The 18,598-nt window shown below is 42.3% G+C and overlaps 3 protein-coding genes across 4 annotated transcripts in view; 1 reads left to right on the forward strand and 2 right to left on the reverse strand.

Moving 5' to 3' along the window:
- The window catches only part of LOC115198838 (calcium/calmodulin-dependent protein kinase type 1D), a 57,085-nt gene extending 51,899 nt beyond the window's left edge, over window positions 1-5,186 (reverse strand). The window contains exon 1 of the mRNA XM_029761167.1: window positions 4,571-5,186. Coding sequence (XP_029617027.1) covers window positions 4,571-4,665 — 95 coding nt within the window. The 5' untranslated portion in view covers window positions 4,666-5,186. The remainder of the gene's footprint in view (window positions 1-4,570) is intronic.
- Window positions 5,187-6,539: 1,353 nt separating this feature from the next.
- On the reverse strand, window positions 6,540-14,314 carry LOC115198841 (cell division cycle protein 123 homolog). 2 transcript variants are annotated; one of them, XM_029761174.1, is made up of 13 exons: window positions 14,106-14,314; window positions 13,528-13,599; window positions 12,938-12,998; window positions 12,768-12,800; window positions 12,551-12,646; window positions 12,314-12,420; window positions 9,248-9,299; window positions 9,069-9,144; window positions 8,763-8,885; window positions 8,656-8,684; window positions 8,419-8,547; window positions 7,594-7,731; window positions 6,540-7,453 (listed from the first exon to the last, which is right to left on the reverse strand). In XM_029761174.1, the coding sequence occupies exons 1-13, from the start codon at window positions 14,177-14,179 to the stop codon at window positions 7,397-7,399; spliced, it is 1,047 nt and encodes a 348-aa protein (XP_029617034.1). In that variant the 5' UTR covers window positions 14,180-14,314; the 3' UTR covers window positions 6,540-7,396. The 2 variants fall into 2 exon arrangements, with proteins under 2 accessions (XP_029617034.1, XP_029617035.1); XM_029761175.1 differs by lacking the exons at window positions 6,540-7,453; window positions 7,594-7,731 and adding an exon at window positions 7,780-8,237.
- A 57-nt stretch (window positions 14,315-14,371) lies between these two features.
- LOC115198845 (ADP-sugar pyrophosphatase) lies at window positions 14,372-18,578 on the forward strand. Its single transcript, XM_029761183.1, has 10 exons — window positions 14,372-14,515; window positions 16,146-16,242; window positions 16,344-16,411; window positions 16,504-16,553; window positions 16,628-16,735; window positions 16,869-16,964; window positions 17,206-17,307; window positions 17,456-17,464; window positions 17,565-17,618; window positions 17,772-18,578. Exons 2-10 carry the CDS (start codon window positions 16,192-16,194, stop codon window positions 17,879-17,881), a joined length of 648 nt encoding a protein of 215 aa, XP_029617043.1. The 5' UTR covers window positions 14,372-14,515; window positions 16,146-16,191; the 3' UTR covers window positions 17,882-18,578.
- The last annotated feature ends 20 nt before the right edge of the window (window positions 18,579-18,598 follow it).

Here is an 18,598-nt window from a genome sequence, read left to right on the forward strand (position 1 = left end):
GGATTGAATCCCAGGAACTAAATGAGGCCACGCACCGGGAGTCACAAATAACAACAACGAGCAAAAATAACCATCACTGAAGAAAAACCTGAAGAAAAGAAGAGGGAGCAGCTGATGGAAGAGGGACAGATTGAAAGAGCGGAGAGATAATGATTGGGGAAAAGAGGTGATGAGGTAGAGGGATGAGGGATAGAGAGACCAAGGGATGGGGGGGATGGAGGGATAATCCGTGTCTCTTCCTATAATGAAGATGTCCGATTACAGTCTACCCTTAATCCTTTAGGCCCAAATGCGCGCACACACACACAGACACACACACACACACACAGACACAGACAGACACACACAGTGAATGATCCCAATACAAAAATGCTGTATGCTTTCTGTACACTTGTTATACTCCTGAGACCCAATGCTAAACTATCAAGGCTGGCTTTCAAAGTGGCATACACTTCATCTGAGGCAGCAAGGTCAGATAATAGGGACAGCTACGCAGAGAGAAAGAGAGAGCGAGCTAGGCAGAGAGAGAGAAAAAGAGAGAGCTAGGCAGAGAGAGAGAGATAACTGCAGTCCCAGAAAGAGGACAATGCCAGGAGCCAGGAAGTAGAGCATTCAATTAAGGGCATCGTGGCCTAGATGGTACACACTCCAACAATGCAGCTCTGCTTTGCCCTCTGTCCCTCTCCCTCTCTTTTTCCCCCCTCTCTCTTTCCTACTGTGTCTCAGTTCAGCAGTGAGGTGTGGCATACCTGAAACACACCCGTCTGCAGCATCATATGAACACCTGGGGCCCCCCAGGCACTCACAGTGTTTAATAATTCAACAACAGAATGCTGCAGGAACACACACACGCACAGGGAAACAGGACACCAGGGACGAACACACGCACACTGACTTAGGCTTCCCTATGCGCAGCTTGGAGACATTACTCTGGGGCTCAGAAAGTGTTTGTGTCAGTGTTCAGGTAAAGCTGGAACACAGGACACCAGGCCAGACAGAGCCCTGTGGCTCTACTATGGCCTCTATAGTGCTTCACTCCCAGCAGCTGCCTTACATGACTTACATGAACTACTAATAGTAGCTCTATAGATCCAAGCTATAGCCTACAGACTGGCTTGTGAGACTGATCCAAGTGATAGAGAAAAGTCTCCGGACTGACATTTTAAAACCGGCAGCAGCAATCAGCCCATTTGACTTTATGGACTGAGATTAAAATACTCTGTTTCTTCTACATGACACAGGAAGCTGCGCAGGTCCTAATCCAGGCACTTGTCATCTCCCATCTGGACTACTCGACTCGCTGTTGGCTGGGCTCTCGCCTGGTGTTCAACCTTCCTAAATTCTCCCATGTCCCCCCGCACACTCCACTAGCTTCCAGTAGAAGCTAGCATCCACTACAAGACCATGGTGCGTACCTACGGAGCAGCAAGAAGAACTACCCCTCCCTACCTTCAGGCTATGCTCAAACCCTACACCCCAACCTGAGTACTCTGTTCTGCCTCTTCTGGTCTCTTGGCCCTCCCACCCCTCTCACTAGCTCTGACTTTGCTGATGAATACTTTAGAGGAAAAACGTACTTACTATGACTGAGATATGTGCTTGTCCTACCTAGCTATCTTAAGATGAGTGCACCATCTGTAAGTCACTCTGGATAAGAGCATCTGCTGAATAACTCAAATGTCAAAAGGAGTCAAAAGACGTCACATTCTGCTTGACTTGAAGCAGCGTCTTATGAAGTGTTAATATCGCCTTATAAACATGCATACACCTTAGAAATGCAGTCATAGAGCATTATGAAACCGTATAGCAAAGCAATAAGGCACAAAAGACCAATGAGACTGCTGCCATGTCCTTATTTGGCGGTCAGTCATGTGAAGGACCCAGTAGCCTCTGTGGCACATCATCTGTCCATCTTTTTACGAGGTGAATAAAAACATTCATCTCTCATCCAATTTCTAAAGACTAGCTCATAGCGTGTGTCAGAGCAACATGTTGTGGTAGCTCAGCCCTAACCCCTATTCTATTCAACAGTATTTCTCCTCCCAGCTCTCCCCTCCACTTCTGTCCTCATTGCTTACCATTCCTCTCCTCTTCCAATTTCCTCTCCTCCTCCTCTCATCCCCTCTCTCACTCCTCTTTCCATTTCCTCTCTCGTAGTGTTGAAAACAAGACTCCAATGGTCAAGAGACCGGAGCAAGTTAATAGACTATACAGGCAAAGTCCCTGGCTCCCCGCTGTGTTTCTTCCTTTCCTCTCTCTCCATCCCTCCCTCCTCTCTTTCTCCCCTTCTTTTTCTGCTGATAGAGAATTAAAGGGGAAAACACCAGACATCAGCAGGAGGGAGTTCAAAGGCTGAGGCTGAGCAGAACTCTGGTTAATGTGTTGCTATGGCGTTAACATGAAACGTCTAAGTAATATTTTTAGGGCAGAGAATTTTTTCCTGACCAAGAAAAATTCCAGGTGGAACCTGAGGCCAAGTGTGTGTGAGTGTGTGTGTGTGTGTGCGTGCATGCGTGCCTGCCCAGATGGTACTTTTGTCCAAGCACAGAGCGCTGGCCAGAGACCAGATGGGAGAACAGATCCCTAAGCCCGCCACTGAGGAAACAAAAGTCAGCGGTCACAGAGAAAGATGTCTCCTCCAGTAAGGTAGCTGGAGGATCAAGAGCCAGTGATCAACCCACAGAGGTATGCAGACAAAACACCAGCATACACAAGAAAACCTGTCTTCAGTACCAGTGTGGTGCGCGTGTGAAGAAGATGAACAGCACCTCTGGAAATCCTTTGTAAATAGCCCCAATCAGTGTCTTTGTCATGCTGTGATTTTTATAAATTGAACCTTTATTTAACTCGGCATGTCATTTAAGAACAAATTCTTATTTACAATGACGGCCTACCCCAGCCAAACCCTAACCCAGACGACGCTGGGCCAATCCCGGCCGGTTGTGATACAGCCCAGAATCTAACCAGAGTCTGTAGTGACGCCTCTAGCACTGAGATGTAGTGCCTTAGACCGCTGCACCACTCGAGTCCACTGAATGGTGCTAGTAAATAGACACCATGGCAACACAGGAGAGACTTTAGCAATAAGCATAGAAACTGAGTGGCCCCTCAATAGTCCATCAGTAAGACCCACACACCCAAAACGCACCTGTCCATACTTCCACCTGTTATGTGAATTCCAGGCACACAGTAGATATTCCGATCTCCTCTTTGTTGAGTTCAGTGAAACTGATGGAGTTATGAAGAACAAGGATCAGACATGACCTTCGAGCCTAATTTATGCACTCTCTGCTCCAAATGGGCATACCTGGAATTCTGCAAAGGCCATCATGCACACACAGTGCAGAACCATGGTTCAACACTCCACAACCTTATTAATATACTCAATAACCACGGCACATTTCCCACTGTAATGACCTGTTGAAAACTTGTAATAATTTTCATCATTTATTACCATCACTGTTATGCAACATGTCTGAACTGTTACAGTGGCCTATTCCAGGACCAGGAGGTTTTCCCTGGCCCACTAATCCGCTTTAATCCAACCATCCTCCCTCGATTCTGCCTGTCCAGTCAACAAACTGTTCCTCTGTGCCAGGGGGACTGAGGTAACAGGCCAGAGAGAAAATCTGCTATAGGGTCTTCAAGAAGAGGCTGGGGTATTTTGCCGAGCATTTCATCTGAACAAGCTGTTCACATGGGTTGCAAATTAACCGTTATGATGCTGTCAAATCAAAACCAATCTTTCATGTATGAGGTTAGTAACACTGTAGGCTTAATAAACCTAGTGATAAATAGTATTAAACCGTGATCGATAAATCATTCTGGGTTAGATAAACACAGAAAACCATGATAAACACTCGCCAACGGTCAAATATATTTTCATAAGGTCGGGAACTCAATTGATATCAGTGTTTTTTACTGCCCGCGTCTCCAAAAGGTCATTCCTACGATAGATAGCAGCACAAGCGGAGCTGTCAGAGCGGTGGGCCGGGAAGAGAGGGAGGATGAATGTAGTAGGCTAACCTAAACAATAGCCAAGACTGCAGAACACCAACAGAGCCAACTGAACAAGACACGCGTAACCGGTTGTAAAATAATGGACTAAAACGCACGGGACCCCCTTATTTAGGCACAGGCTACTGTCTGGGTTTTACTAAAACAGTTCCTACATAGTTTAGCCTCCAATAGGCCTCATAGCTTTCCTTCATTTCAAAGTGGGTAGTCTGTCACACATCACTTGTAATGACATAGGCTAGCCTACAAAATGTGACAGTCGATATTTCTCTATCATAGCGTACCCAACGAACACTCGTCCCAAATAAACACGGGCTAACGCTAGCCTACAGTCCGTTAAACAGCTCGTCATAGATAACCGTCTCTGCTGGCTTCCAGTTAAACCGGGAGCTGAACAGTCCCGAAACCGAAACGGATACAAAGTATCCAGCGCGAGAGTCCCGCCACATTCTGCAACAAAGTTTCGAAGGCCTACCAGATGTAAATTCATGCCCAATTAGCATTGAACAACAATAGGGCTTTTGAAAATGTTATTAACAAATAACACACTCACGTTCCGAGGATCTCTTTCAATTCAAATATTTTCTTGATGTCGTCGACTTGCTTTTTCCACGTCCCTTTCCCGGACTCTCCATTCTCCCGAGCCATGGTGGAACAGGGGAAAACCTGGGCAAACGATGCCAGTGAGTCTCAGCAGCCCCCCGATATAACGCAGCTTTCCCACGCTTCGAGTTACACTTCCTGCTCGTGGGGAGCAGACCCACGCGCATAGAATGAGCTAGGGAGAAGGTTTTCCAGCTCGTGGTTTCCCCGCTGTATGAATGTTACCGTAGCTCTCGAAAAAGGTATCCTGTATTCTTCGTTGTCTACAGTGTTCCGTTTGACCGACAACGAGCGTTCGCCGTCTGCGGTTGCACTTGCAGGGTTCAGCTGGTCTAGATGATCTTGGCGTAAATTGTTTGGGGCTACGTTGTCAGCTTTGCGCGATCGCCTTGTCTCTCTCTCCACAACAAGTATTCTGTTTTAATTAAGTCCTCTGTTGAGCCGTGTGGTGCGTAATGCGAGGAGTATTATTTAATCTAACCATGCTGATTGTGCCATCGGTTGTTATGGCAATGAGGGCGGGTAGGATGCTGCTCATCGCTCGACTTGACAGCGTTGCGCACAAGTGTGTGTGATAGAGAGTGTGTGTGACTGGATGTCTAGAGATAATTCGCATTGCACCAAAGATACGTTCACGAAAGCAGAGTATTTGCAAACCATCAAAAACGAACAGCCATGTTTAAAAATAAGTAAATTATTTTGTATTGGCCTATGTTTATTATGATCTACCAGGTCAGGTGACGGAGTCTACATTGGGACCCATGCAACTTGCCGTGAAGTTTGAGAAAGGGTCTGTCCAGATAAAATGTGAAAACATACCATATTATTATATCTTGATCAAATGAGTACTGACATGCATGAGAGACAGTTGACGCAATTAAATGAAATTCACGGGCCCTACAAAGGTTTAATATGTTAGACACTAGAGTGGTCATATTATAATCTGATGTACTAAATACATTTGAGTTTGGGTGTTAATATTTAGATGGTTAAATACTCCCATCTCCAGCAAAGCAGTCTTGACTGCAGTATCTTATCTGAAGGTGCTGTAATCCACCTATAAAAAACCCTAGATGCTCATGAGTATTCCAGCTGCAAACTACTGCAGGTCCCCTCTCAGCTCAAGAAAATCTATTCTCCACTTATCCTACCTCTCCCTTTCTCCCTCCCTTGATCTCCAGCTCTGATTCAGCAAGTCTCTCAAGTTAGACTTTGCACATATCTGCCTCCCTCCCTTACAGAAGGATGATTAGTCAACCCAGGCTGAGAATTGGCTAGGATTTATGTCCATCTTGGCAAACTGAAGAGAAGAGAGCGAGGAGAATAGAAAAGGGGGGTAGGAGGATGATAGATGTGCAGTCTCTCTTTCTATCAGCAGTCTGGCACCCACCTTTCCTCAGATGGGTGTGGCATCATTGACATCTTTTTGCACCCCCCCCCCACCCCAAGGGGCAGTGTGCTGTAAACACAAGCCCCTGCCTCCAGGCTCAGATAATACAACACTGCATCTGTATACAGGCTAGGATCTATAGGTTAACCAGCAATATCCTACCCCAACAGTGCATTGCTATCGCATTTTACTCACTAGGCTACACTAGTGATAACTATTCAAGACAAAACATCCAGGCATTCCATCCTAATGTAAATACGTTTCACGTGAATGGTGACATTGTTATCCCAGACCTCTGTCTCAGCCCAGGACAGCTCACCATCTCTGGTGGTTCTCATTTTAGGTAAACAGCTCCCCCAAGTGGACCCTAATAAAAATGCACTCCTCTTTCTCAACTAGCCAGTCTAGTCATTGGTGCCAAATTCCATTCCACTTTTTATCACATCCACTGTAGAGAAATTGTATAATCTACCAGTGAAAGTAGTATGCCTTCTATTTTAGTTTACCCAAAAACAGACTGACAACAAAGGGCACACACCAGCAGTTTATTACCCAATCAGAACACCTTTCTTTGCCAGCACATAGAAAATAAACCAATGATAAGAAACAAAATGAATTCTACAATAACATAGACACAACTATAATGACCAGGAAAAGTAAGGAACTGGAATGTTTGAAAGAGTTGCACAGAGACTTCATGAGTAAACCTTTGTATTGTTATTACATACAGATGTTTAACAAAACCATCAGAAAGCACATGGAAACATGTGTATTTGGTGTGTGTGAAGAGAGAAAGTCCAGTGGATTAAGTTAAACTCTGACCATCTCCCTCAGAAATTGCAATCCCATGATGAACCTGCTATACACACACAAACCATGACACGTCTCTTCCCCAGGCTGTATTATAAAAGTTGAGCATTCTTTATTCCTATTCACACACTCCTGTAACAGACTCCCTCTTACCTTTACACAACGTTAAGCTACAGTATTTCTATTTACATTAGACACACCGGGCCAATTGAACAGGAGCACTGTTTAGAACTCCCCTCTCAAATACACACAACCATGAGATTTAATGGGACATTTACAGTGTTGCAGGTAGAAATGTACCCCATAGAGCGGTCCTGATGCTTTTCTCCTCACTATGGTTTGTTGTGTTTGTTCTATTCAACGCATTTATATGTGCAGCATTCTGGATAGGTCTAAGGTGATGACCAAAAGTGTATGGATTCCATCAGAAGATTCAAGAGCTAATAGGGACAAACCTCCATGCGTCTAGTAGTCTCTGTGCTAACCGCTAACCTAACAGTTTTAGGGTTACTGTTATGCTAGGCTAACAGTCTGAGGGAACAGTCACAGTATAGAGACCCTGCTCCTCAGGGGCTGTCACTGTCGTACCTCTTCCTCCACCTCTTCCTCAGAGTCCTCTTGCTGGCGTTTCTTCTGCAGCGAAATGAGGGGAAAGAGTGAGATTATAAAAACCGATGCCGGAAAATGAAATTGTAAGACGGTCGTGGAGATTACCAAAGGGTTGTTTTAAGATGATCTTAAACTGTGTGAACCACCACTGCCGTCGTTCTCACCAGTTTGAGGAAGTCGATGAGTTTGAATGCGTCCTCGCCGGTGGAGAGGTCCACAAAGTCCCTAGGGATCCGGTAGCTCAGACAGGGACTGGGCTGCACCGTCACATCACTGGTGGTGTAGCGGAACACAGGACCTTCCTACAGATACAGACGTACCACAAACTGGTGTTAACACAGGGCCTTCCTACAGATACAGACATACCACAAACTGGTGTTAACACAGGACCTTCCTACAGATACAGACATACCACAAACTGGTGTTAACACAGGGCCTTCCTACAGATACAGACATACCACAAACTGGTGTTAACACAGGACCTTCCTACAGATACAGACATACCACAAACTGGTGTTAACACAGGGCCTTCCTACAGATACAGACATACCACAAACTGGTGTTAACACAGGGCCTTCCTACAGATACAGACATACCACAAACTGGTGTTAACACAGGACCTTCCTACAGATACAGACATACCACAAATTGGTGTTAACACAGGACCTTCCTACAGATACAGACATACCACAAACTGGTGTTAACACAGGGCCTTCCTACAGATACAGACATACCACAAACTGGTGTTAACACAGGACCTTCCTACAGATACAGACATACCACAAACTGGTGTTAACACAGGGCCTTCCTACAGATACAGACATACCACAAACTGGTGTTAACACAGGACCTTCCTACAGATACAGACATACCACAAACTGGTGTTAACAGGATAATAAGCACAGAAAGACTTGCATGCATGAACAAACATACACACACATGCATATGTACAACAAAGCCACAGCCTGGGTCACATATTTGTCACTGACCTGCTGGGCTGTGTCACCCTCCTCTTGATTGGCTGACAGGCTGTTCCCGGAGGTAAGCTCCTCCCACGTGAACAGCAGTGATTCGGTTACCTCACCAAAGGGGTTGAGATCGATCAGCCACATCTTCCCCTGTCGAAGACACACAGCGTCAAAGATGCACATACTCGTAGAAAAGCCTTGGCTACAACCAAACAGAGGCAGGAAATAATGGCTGGAAATAGAAATGACAAGACTAACCCAGCTATCTCTGTAGACATCCAACACAACTGTAAAACAGAAAACATATTGCATTACTCTTATTACAATGTATTTCTAATTATCACACCACACTGAATCCAACTCACAGTCCTCATCTAAGAACTGATACTGGACGTGTTGGCTGAAGAACTCCTGGATGGAGTGGCAGATCTGGGCTTCCTGCTTGGAGATGTGGTGGTAGTACTGGGTATAGTCTCTCTGGGAGATACCTAAAGAACACACACACACACACACACACAGCTCTCAGGACAGATCTTCAGTCCACACAACAGCCCTAACGCTTGCCACACTGTCTTGGGAACAGTGCAAGTGAACACAGGCTCTCTGAATGTGGCTGAGGGAGGGTGAGAGTAAAGTTGAATGGTGTGTTAACCTCTTCATACAGTACTTACCGATCAGCTTGTTCTCTTTGATGAAACACCTGAACTCCCCACCAGGTAGTAGCTCACTCCACTTCCTCAGGACCAGCTGAACTCAGGGGTATAACACAACACTATTAAACAGTGGGAAGAAAAGGTGTGTGTGTGTGTGTGGAAAAGGGAGTGTAAGCAGGTGAGTGCGTGTTAAATACCTCATAGTTTATGGCTGGATTCGGAGAATCCTCGTCACTGCTGTGAAGGAATCTGTAGAGGGAGATTGTTAGACTCACATGAAACTCACACACTTGGATTCACACAAATACAAGAGTAGTAAGCCTCACACACATGCACAAATGCTCCTCATTGGCCCCTTCACGCTTTTGAAAGCTCAGAACCAAATCAAGTGCTGGACGATGCTGTATTAAGTCCTCCACCATGCCAGAGCTGTCTGCCAACTGGGCCCATTATCAGAGCGCCCCAATGGGAGCAGTAAATCAACGATGAAGCAATCTCACCAAACCTCTTCCCAGCCCACTGCTGTCAGAAAGGCTGACTCACTGCCTGCAGTGTTTTCCCACAGCGGGTAGAAAACCCATCTATACTTAACACAAATACAAATGCAACACGCAACAATTTCAAAGGTTTTGTGGAGTTACAGTTCATATAAGGGTTGATTTTTTTTTATTTATCTAATCTATGGATTTCACATGACCAGGCAAGGGCGCATCCATGGGTGGGCCTGGGATGGCATAGGATGTGGAGGTCCTGGGCTGGCGTGGTTACACATGGTCTGCGGTTGTGAAGCCGATTTGACATACTGCCAAATTCTCTAATACGACGTTGGAGGTGGCTTATGGTAGATAAATGAACATTCCTGCAAGCAGCATGCCAATTTCACACTCCCTCAAAACTTGAGACATCTGTGGCATTGTGTTGTGTGACAAAACTGCACATTTAAGAGCAGCCTTTTATTGTCCCCAGCACAAGGTGCACCTGTGTAATGATCATGCTGTTTAATCAGCTTCTTGATAAGCCACACCTGTCAGGTGGATGGATTATCTTGACAAATAATACAATGCTCACTAACAGGGAAGTAAACACATTTGTACACACAATTTGAGAGAAATAAGCTTTTTGTGTACATGGAACATTTCTGGGACCGTTAACAAACATAAACACGTTTAGCATCTCCAGGCCTCCACTCATACAAGCCGCTGATCTACATTAAAAAAAGTATAACAAATTAATTTAATAAACACCATCACAATAAATCCATTATATATTTTAGGCAGGTCTAAAGAAACATTATGATATGAATAAAATGTATTTCAGAAGAACAGAATATGAGTTGGCCTACTGTATGTTATCTAGCTATACACCATGACATAGGCTGTAGGCTAGTTCATTTAGCAAACAAGATATGCTTATAAGTCTTGTGTCATTATTTTATAGTAAGAAGAATATAACTTAACAGAATAAAATAAAAATGACATTTTTACCAATTCGGAGCAAGGGCGCATATAAAGTGGCTATGTTGAGAGGAAAGGTGAACATTTGAAACAGGCCCTATATGCTTGTTTTAGAGTTATTTGGCAACTTTAGTTGTGAATGACACAAACCTTAAAATGTCTTAGAAATCAAAACATATATGGGCTCCATGATGCGATTACAGGCTATTGATGATGTGAGAAAGTAGCAAAAAAGCTTGCCTCAGACTGCACACGCTGTTCTCTCATCCAGTATCATCATATTTTCACCCATCAAATCAAAGTTTATTGGTCGCGCACACATATTTTGCATATGTTATCACGGATGTAGCGAAATGCTTATGTTCCTAGCTCCAACAATGCAGTAAACAGTGGTGACCCGTCATTCAGATATATAGTTTTTGTTGTTGACGGTTTTGCATATTATTTTGGCATTAATATGTGCCACATCAGGTTGCAAACAAAGTTTTTTTAAATTATGGAGTTAATAAAGCCACATACAAACATGGTCTCTTTTTTGCTTTCCTGAGTAAGGCAGCTCCAAAATGCAGGTGTTTCAACCTAGCTCAGTGCTTTCTGTGGTGAAGGTGCAGCCAGTGGAAAATACAGAGCGTAGGGGTTGGTAATGTTCTCTAGTTGCGCCGTGATTGGCTCAGTGTTCTGTCACTCATCGGGACACTACATCACCGCAAAATCTACAGGGATAGCTCGAAAATTCAAGCCCCTTGGGTGCTGTCATAGATTTACATTAGAAGCACCCATCCAAGAAGGCACAAGGTCATTGGCCAATGATAAAATTACATCAAATCAAGTTATATCTACTGTAGCTTTGACTGGACTGATCATGTCAACATCATACTTTCAAAATCTTAGCTAGCAAGCTAGACAAGCAGTCATCGTCATGAATCAACTCAACAATCTACTGACAATCTACTGCCATATGAAGAGAAATTAAAGATAAAACGTATCAGTGCTCATCAGCCATAAACATAACACAAATTAAATTGCAAATTCAACAATGAGTGGTTTGGAAGGAATCAGTGGCTAACTGCAAGTGTTGCAAAGCAATCACTAGCCAGCTATTCAGTGGAGAAGGTGTATGGTCCAAGTCTGGGTTTAAGGGGCTCTTTTCCATGCTTAAAAAGGACACCAAAAGGTTGAATACATTGGCCATACTGTCAATCCAGCATGATTTCTGGCATGCTTAAAACAACTGGAAAATAGGTACTGGGAAATCTCAGACTTCAGTGAGTTCAAGACAACTGGGAAGTCGGGAAAAAAAATATGTTTTGAATGGTTATCCAACTTGGAATTCCAAGTCGGGAACTCGGGCCTCTGACCTGAAAATCACTGACGTTATGATTTAACCTTGTTGTATTTGGCTTGGAAACAACATCCACAACAACCATATTTTTCCACTCAGTTTCAACCTGTTGTGGAACTTTCTCCCAATTGATCATCACAGTGAGGTGAGTTTTAAAAACATGATAAGTTTGATGTGATTTTCCATTGCATTGATGTCAGAGTGGTTAGAGGGACAATAGAGCCCTGAGTACCATGCCATTAGGACCTGATGGAGGGACAACAGAGTGCTGAGTACCAGGCCATTAGCGAGCTGAAGGTCGTTAGTGAGTTGGGTACTATCAACGTTTGTCCAGAGTAAATAATAGAAGATTACCGTGACTCAACGGTCACGTGGAATTTGACTGCAGTCATGACTGTCGGTGTGGCGGTAATACGGTCACCGCAACAGCCCCAGTGAGATTGTGAGTGCGTGGAGGGGATTCTTACGGCTGTGTGAGGTCGTGGGTGATGAAGTCAGAGCTCTTGAAGAGCAGGAAGATATCGCTCAGACTCTGACACTGCAGGGAGCTGTTCAGAGCAATCCAGTTAGCATCCTGCAGGAGAGAAGGAAACACACACACACACACACACACACTTATTCATTCAAAATCACCACTCAGACAGACACACTGTGGACAGTATTTGAACCTTATATTGATGGTGTAAGAGGGTTGTGTCTCTCACCCGCGGAGCACTCCAGTTCAGTTTGGGAAAGACACACCCACCTAGGGTGTTGATGGCCTCCAGCACTTTAGAGTTGAATTCTGGGAACTCTGGAGCCTGGAACACAAAGCATCACAACAAATCTCCACCTATTCATTGTATGGATATCATATTACAAACTTGACAAAACTTATATGCAGATGGATTGATCATATTTAACATTAGCTACATTACTTACTGTTACAGTGGTGGTTGTCTCATCATCTGACCACTCATTTTGTTGAGAGAAGAAAATATAATCGATCAGTAAATCAAACAGCCAAGCATTGAGCATAAAGTCTGCCTTTTCAGTCTCAACTTTACTAGAGAGCGAAATGGAGTGCACCTCTATGTCTGGAGCAAAATTACCTGAACGTCTTCCTCCTCTGAGTCACTATTGTTGGTATGGTTTTGCTGAGTGTTGTTGTCCCTGGAATGAGGCGAGATTTTATCAGTAGTATTCCAAGGGCAATTCCAACGGAATTACAGTAACAGAATACGCTGAGAGTCAGATTTTTCACTTTAAAATGTATGCCAAACAAAAACCATTGATTTCAAAGTTTTAAAAAACTATAGAACTCTATGCATAAGGACTACTTTCAACAATTTCCACAAAAACTTATACAAAAACACATTTACAGGAAGAACTGTGCAAATACAATTTGGCAAAAGAATAAAACTGAGGGAGATTTTACCATAATTATGTTATCACTTTGCATCTGCACAGCTTTTTTACAGCATGTTTTTTTTTTACTGTGTAAATTGTTCAAAGTAGTCATTGTGCGTAACGTTTTATGGTATGTTAAACTTCGAAATCAATGGTTTTTTAATTTTAATTTTATTTAAAAATTGGTGTCTAAGAGTAATTCTGTTACAGTGGAATTGCCCATAAGTGACCGTGTATGGGAATACAGGACACTAGATGTATGTGCTTTAAGGGTAAGTAAAGTTACGCTTACCCTCCAGAAACTACTAGTGTTCCATCGTCCAGCAAATAATCTATTACATTCTGAGGCAGTGGGAGAATCAAACTGAAAGAAAGATAACACCAAACACTAGGCCTACACAACACAAACTATCAGACTAGTATTGATAAGAGAAAACAAACAGTCTCAAAAGGTAGAGATTGAGCTGATGCAATATCAATGACAGTATCATCACACAAGCATTTCCACCTGGCACTTCTAACAGATTAAAATGTGTAAAAGTAAAGGACAGGTGTGGTTTGTGAGAGTTCACAATTAGCTAATAAAAGTAGTTTGGCTGTGTTAAAATATCAGACGCACACGAGTGTATATCTCTCTCTCTCTCTCACACACACACACACACACACACACACACACACACACACACACACACACACACACACACACACACACACACACACACACACACACACACACTGGCTAACACAGCTTGCTAGCTAAACAGAAAACTATAAGTTAGCTACCCAAATGATATCACAACCAGTGTTTATTTGATAGTGACGAGATCAACAACATATCTGAGACTGTGCTGGTCAAGTTGAGGAGTTCACCTTTTGATAGTATGCTTCTTAAATATCGGATACCAGACCGAAAACTGACAATTTACAACTTGCTCCTTCTTCATACTGCAAATTATTTACCGGAAGTGAGTCCAGCCATATATAGTTCCCCTAAGAAAAAGGCGATTGACATTGGTTTCCATGTAGTTTACAACCTTTCCATAACAACACAATTATAATGGCTTGTAATTATTACCAAGATTTAATTGAATTATATTTCAGGTTAGGTTATATGGAATGGTTGTAGACCGTATCTAATGTATTATAATATTTTTCAGAAGAGGGAGATTATTTTTGCGTTGCACACGTAAGCGTGATCAATGTTGGGGGCTTTAATTTTTTTTCTCAGGGAGTCTTCACATCTTTAACTTGACTTGTGACTAAAACCCCTTCATCTTCATGTGAGTACTGCACATGTATCCAATTAAGAAGTAACTATGCTTTAAAAAATATATATATTGATATGTTTTAAGAATATTTACATAACAGCATGTGGGTTTTGCTAGGAATGAGTTAGCGGACTAAATTATTCTCCATGGTGAAGGATGTTTGAAGTTAATCAGAAACTTCCCTCACAATGGTGAGGAGAAATTAGCTTGGTAGCTAGCTAATTTAGTAGTCTGATTAATCAGGCTGTAATAGACATTTACTTGGTATAGTATATAGCTAATTAGTTAGCAAAGTTACAGCCTCAAACTAATGCCTACAAAATAGTGTGAATGTTCGTTTCAAGCCAGAATGTTGAATCCAATTACATTAACTTGCTCTACCGGTTTTCTGTGCGGTTTGTCAAAACTAACGTTGTTTACCCGCTATTTTAGTGAGCTGGTAGTTATATGGTAAAGTTCGTTTTATGTGGGATATTAGGTTCTCTCGTCAATAACTATTTAACCAAGCATGCCATGAAAATGGTATATTCTTCATTTTAAAAAAAGTTTTAAATTGAAATCCGAATTTAAAAAATGAAACAATGAAAAATTCACCCATTAAAAAGGGTGTAAATATTCTCCATCCACCCCTGATTCAGAATATACCATTTTCATTGTCATGGCCAATATACAATTACCAAAGTGCCAAACCGAATCATATAGAGTACCACAGTATGAGTCATAATACCCATAAAACCTAGCTGTCAAACAGGGAAATGGTTACTATAGTTTTTCTACCATTCATTTTTTCCCATAGGGGATTTTAGAAACACTTAAAATAAGGGCTGTGTTTTGTGTAGGCTGTGTTTTGTGTTTTGATAACCGTGTAAATCTCTCTCAGACAAGATGACGTTTATCAATATAAGGGATTTGGAGTCTTGCATGATGTCTACTTTGACGTTAACTAGCATTTTTGAATCTGAGAGTAAATAAAGCCGAATCTATTAACAAAAGTCACCTTGTCCGTGAGAGAGATACATATTGATCAAAACGTCATGCCAGGGTAAGCCTACACGAAACACAGACCTTATTTTAAGGGATTCTGAAATCCCCTATGGGGAAAAATGAATGGTGGAAAAATGATTGGAACCATTTCCACAGGTGGAGTACATTTTTAAATGTCATTTTATTCAACATTCTGACTTGTAAGGAACATTTTTATATGATTTTGCAGGCATTTGTTTCAGGTTGTATATACTAATTGTGTATTACAGCCTGATCTTTTTTTATATATATATATTTTTTAGTATTTCTTTTTTGACCTTTTATTTAACTAGGATAGTCGGTTAAGAACAAATTCTTATTTACAATGACCGCCTAGGAATAGTGGGTTAACTGCCTTATTCAGGGGTTACCTTGTCAGCTCGGGGATTTGATCTAGCAACCCTTTGGTTACTGGTCCAATGCTCTAACCACTAGGCTACCTGCTGCCCCTAATCAGATAGCTTCTTCAGCCATGCTGCTATCAACTTTCTTGTGTTGGACAATAAAAGTTGGTAAAACTGGCCTGCCATGAAGTTTATGTATAACTATCTGCATTGCATATACCTCTATTAATTATCAACTCATGCATGTAATCAAAAACATTTCTGGATTTGGGCAGACAAACAAAATCCTCCATCCATTTCCCTGAGAACAGTACTGGAAAGATGAGCAGCCCTCCCAAATCGACAACCATACCTAACGTTGTAAAAGAGGAGGTAGATATGATACAATAACATGCACATTGTGTGGTGTAAATGCCTGTCACAAGAGTCTCTAAGTTTAGCTATATCACATTACTCAACGGTATTCTCTTCAGGTCATTGCATCTGGGAAATGGTTGAAACTTGAGAAGACCACCTATGTGGACCCTGTTGGAAACACAAGGTATGGAACAGCTCAATGAGTTCTATAAGCGACTTTTGATAAACGCCTTTTTTCCCTTCTCCATTTTACAATTCATTTTTGTCTTTCAATAGAACTTGGGAGACTACGAAAAGGACAACCAGACAGGCCAATGCAGCAGATGGTGTGTGTACATATATTTCATACTGATGGATAAGCAGTGACATTATAGAAATGTATTCCTGTGTTTTATTCCAGGTGTGGGGATCATCGCTCTTCTGAAGAGGACCCTCCACAAAGACTGCGTTGTCATGGTGAAGCAGTTCCGTCCACCAATAGGGTGCTGTACCCTAGAGTTCCCTGCAGGTGACATGGGTTTACAGTCACATCTCAAAACTCTGTTCAGATGCAGTGTATGTAGGCCTGTCATTGCTGTATTTTGCCTGCTGCGTTCTGATATCCGTGTTTGCTGTCTATGAGGGTTTTTGCTGTTGCTCAGGTCTGATTGACGAGGGTGAGAGTGCAGAGATTGCGGCTCTGCGAGAGCTGAAGGAGGAGACTGGTTACAAGGGGGAGGTGGTAGGAGTCACCCCAGGTAAGGTCTTATGAACACACACACTCTCAAAACACAGGGCAGATTATGTCCATGTACCAGTTCCATCAGCAAAGAGAAATTCAATATGCCTGTGATCTTCTGAGTTGCCAGTTTTACCATTGGGCATGTGAGAGTGCTGCCCCACTAGTCACTGACTAGTGGGGCAGTAACACACAGCAGATTACAAGTTTGAACTCCCCTTCATCCCCCCTTTCCTCTCCCTCTTGTCCTGACCTCGCAGTGACCTGCTTGGACCCTGGCCTCTCTAACTGCACCACACAGATCGTCATGGTTAACATCAATGGAGACGACCTGGAAAGCACCAACCCTACACAGCAGCTGGGTAAGTTAGGGGTCACACTCTTGGAATGTTATGAATCTGTTATGATTTTTTAAATATTTTTTATTGTCAAGCTGATATGTATTGTACATGTTGTCCTAAATGTGTACTTATTTCACTGCTTTCCTCCCTCTCTTTTATTCGTTTCTAGGTGATGGAGGTAAATATTATTTTCTTTATAATCACACTTTTTTAGTTATTTTTCCACTATTAGAATAACATTGAACTAAATCTTATTCTGGCCCCTGTTTTACTTCCAGAATTTGTTGAAGTTCTTCTTCTACCTCTTGATGAATTCCAGAGGGAAATTGATGGTGAGCAACGATTTGAAGTTTCTTCTTCACAATAACACAATTCCTAAGTAATAATGGAATCCAATTTGAGACAGAAAAGCATATTATTACTGTTATTATATGCTAGTGATTACCTGAAGAGATCATATTTTCATGATTCCCCCCCTCCTACAGACCTGATGAAGAAGGAGAGGATTGTGGTGGACTCTAAGGTTTACATCTACGGCATGGGGATGTCCCAGGCCTTCTTTAAACCCAATGAACTCCGAGTGCTCAAACAGTGAGAGTGAGATGAGAAGAGAAAGTAAACTGGAGAGAGTAGACTAGATGGATGGGAATAGAGGGTATTAGGTTGCTGACTCGTTTGTTGTAGTCTCTCTGTTACACTACGAATATGGACTAAGCCAGGGATGAAACTGTCAACAGGGTGGCCATTTTGTGGCTTTAAGCTGTCGTCTTGGGGATCAGTCCATGAGATTCATGAAGTGTTACCCTACAGCTTGTATTATCCAAGACCAACCGCTTTTATCGGTATTCTTCTCTCTTTATATTGAGGTATGCGCCATACGTCTATGCACCTTTACCTGTGGGGATATTCATAATTAGATACCATATTTGTGATTGTGATATTACATGCTGTCTGATAATACAAATTCTTACACTGATAGGAATATAATTGCTAAATGATATACTGGAACATTCCTAACTTTCACTAACTCAAATGACTAAGCTTCACTGTAAAATAACTTTTAAAAGGCACTGTTATAATAATGTGCCTTGAAAGATGTTACTCACAACGGCAATACTTTTGTGCATTTATGTTGACATCCATTGGTTCACACCAATGCTCTGTTAGACCAAGGTATAGGTGTAGATGTCTCCTTACTGGTATAAAGCTGACATGCAGATGATCCTCACATTTTATTTAGCAATTATCAGTAATTTAATTAACTTGATGTCAATAAACATGTTATTCTTATAGCAACACGTAGGCCTACTTT

The sequence above is a fragment of the Salmo trutta genome, chromosome 8, assembly GCF_901001165.1.
Source record: "Salmo trutta chromosome 8, fSalTru1.1, whole genome shotgun sequence".
Lineage (NCBI taxonomy): Eukaryota > Metazoa > Chordata > Actinopteri > Salmoniformes > Salmonidae > Salmo > Salmo trutta.

Coding starts and splice junctions, on each gene's coding strand:
- LOC115198841 (XM_029761174.1), bottom strand. CDS start 14,179: ATGAAGAAGGAGCAAGTTGTAAATTGTCAGTTTTCGGTCTGGTATCCG. Junction 8,886..9,068: donor CAAAGAGAACAAGCTGATCG/GTAAGTACTGTA, acceptor TGTGTTCTTTAG/GTATCTCCCAGAGAGACTAT. Junction 8,548..8,655: donor ATGTCTACAGAGATAGCTGG/GTTAGTCTTGTC, acceptor TGTCTTCGACAG/GGGAAGATGTGGCTGATCGA.
- LOC115198845 (XM_029761183.1), top strand. CDS start 16,192: ATGAGCAGCCCTCCCAAATCGACAACCATACCTAACGTTGTAAAAGAG. Junction 16,736..16,868: donor TACCCTAGAGTTCCCTGCAG/GTGACATGGGTT, acceptor GCTGTTGCTCAG/GTCTGATTGACGAGGGTGAG. Junction 17,619..17,771: donor ATTCCAGAGGGAAATTGATG/GTGAGCAACGAT, acceptor CCCCTCCTACAG/ACCTGATGAAGAAGGAGAGG.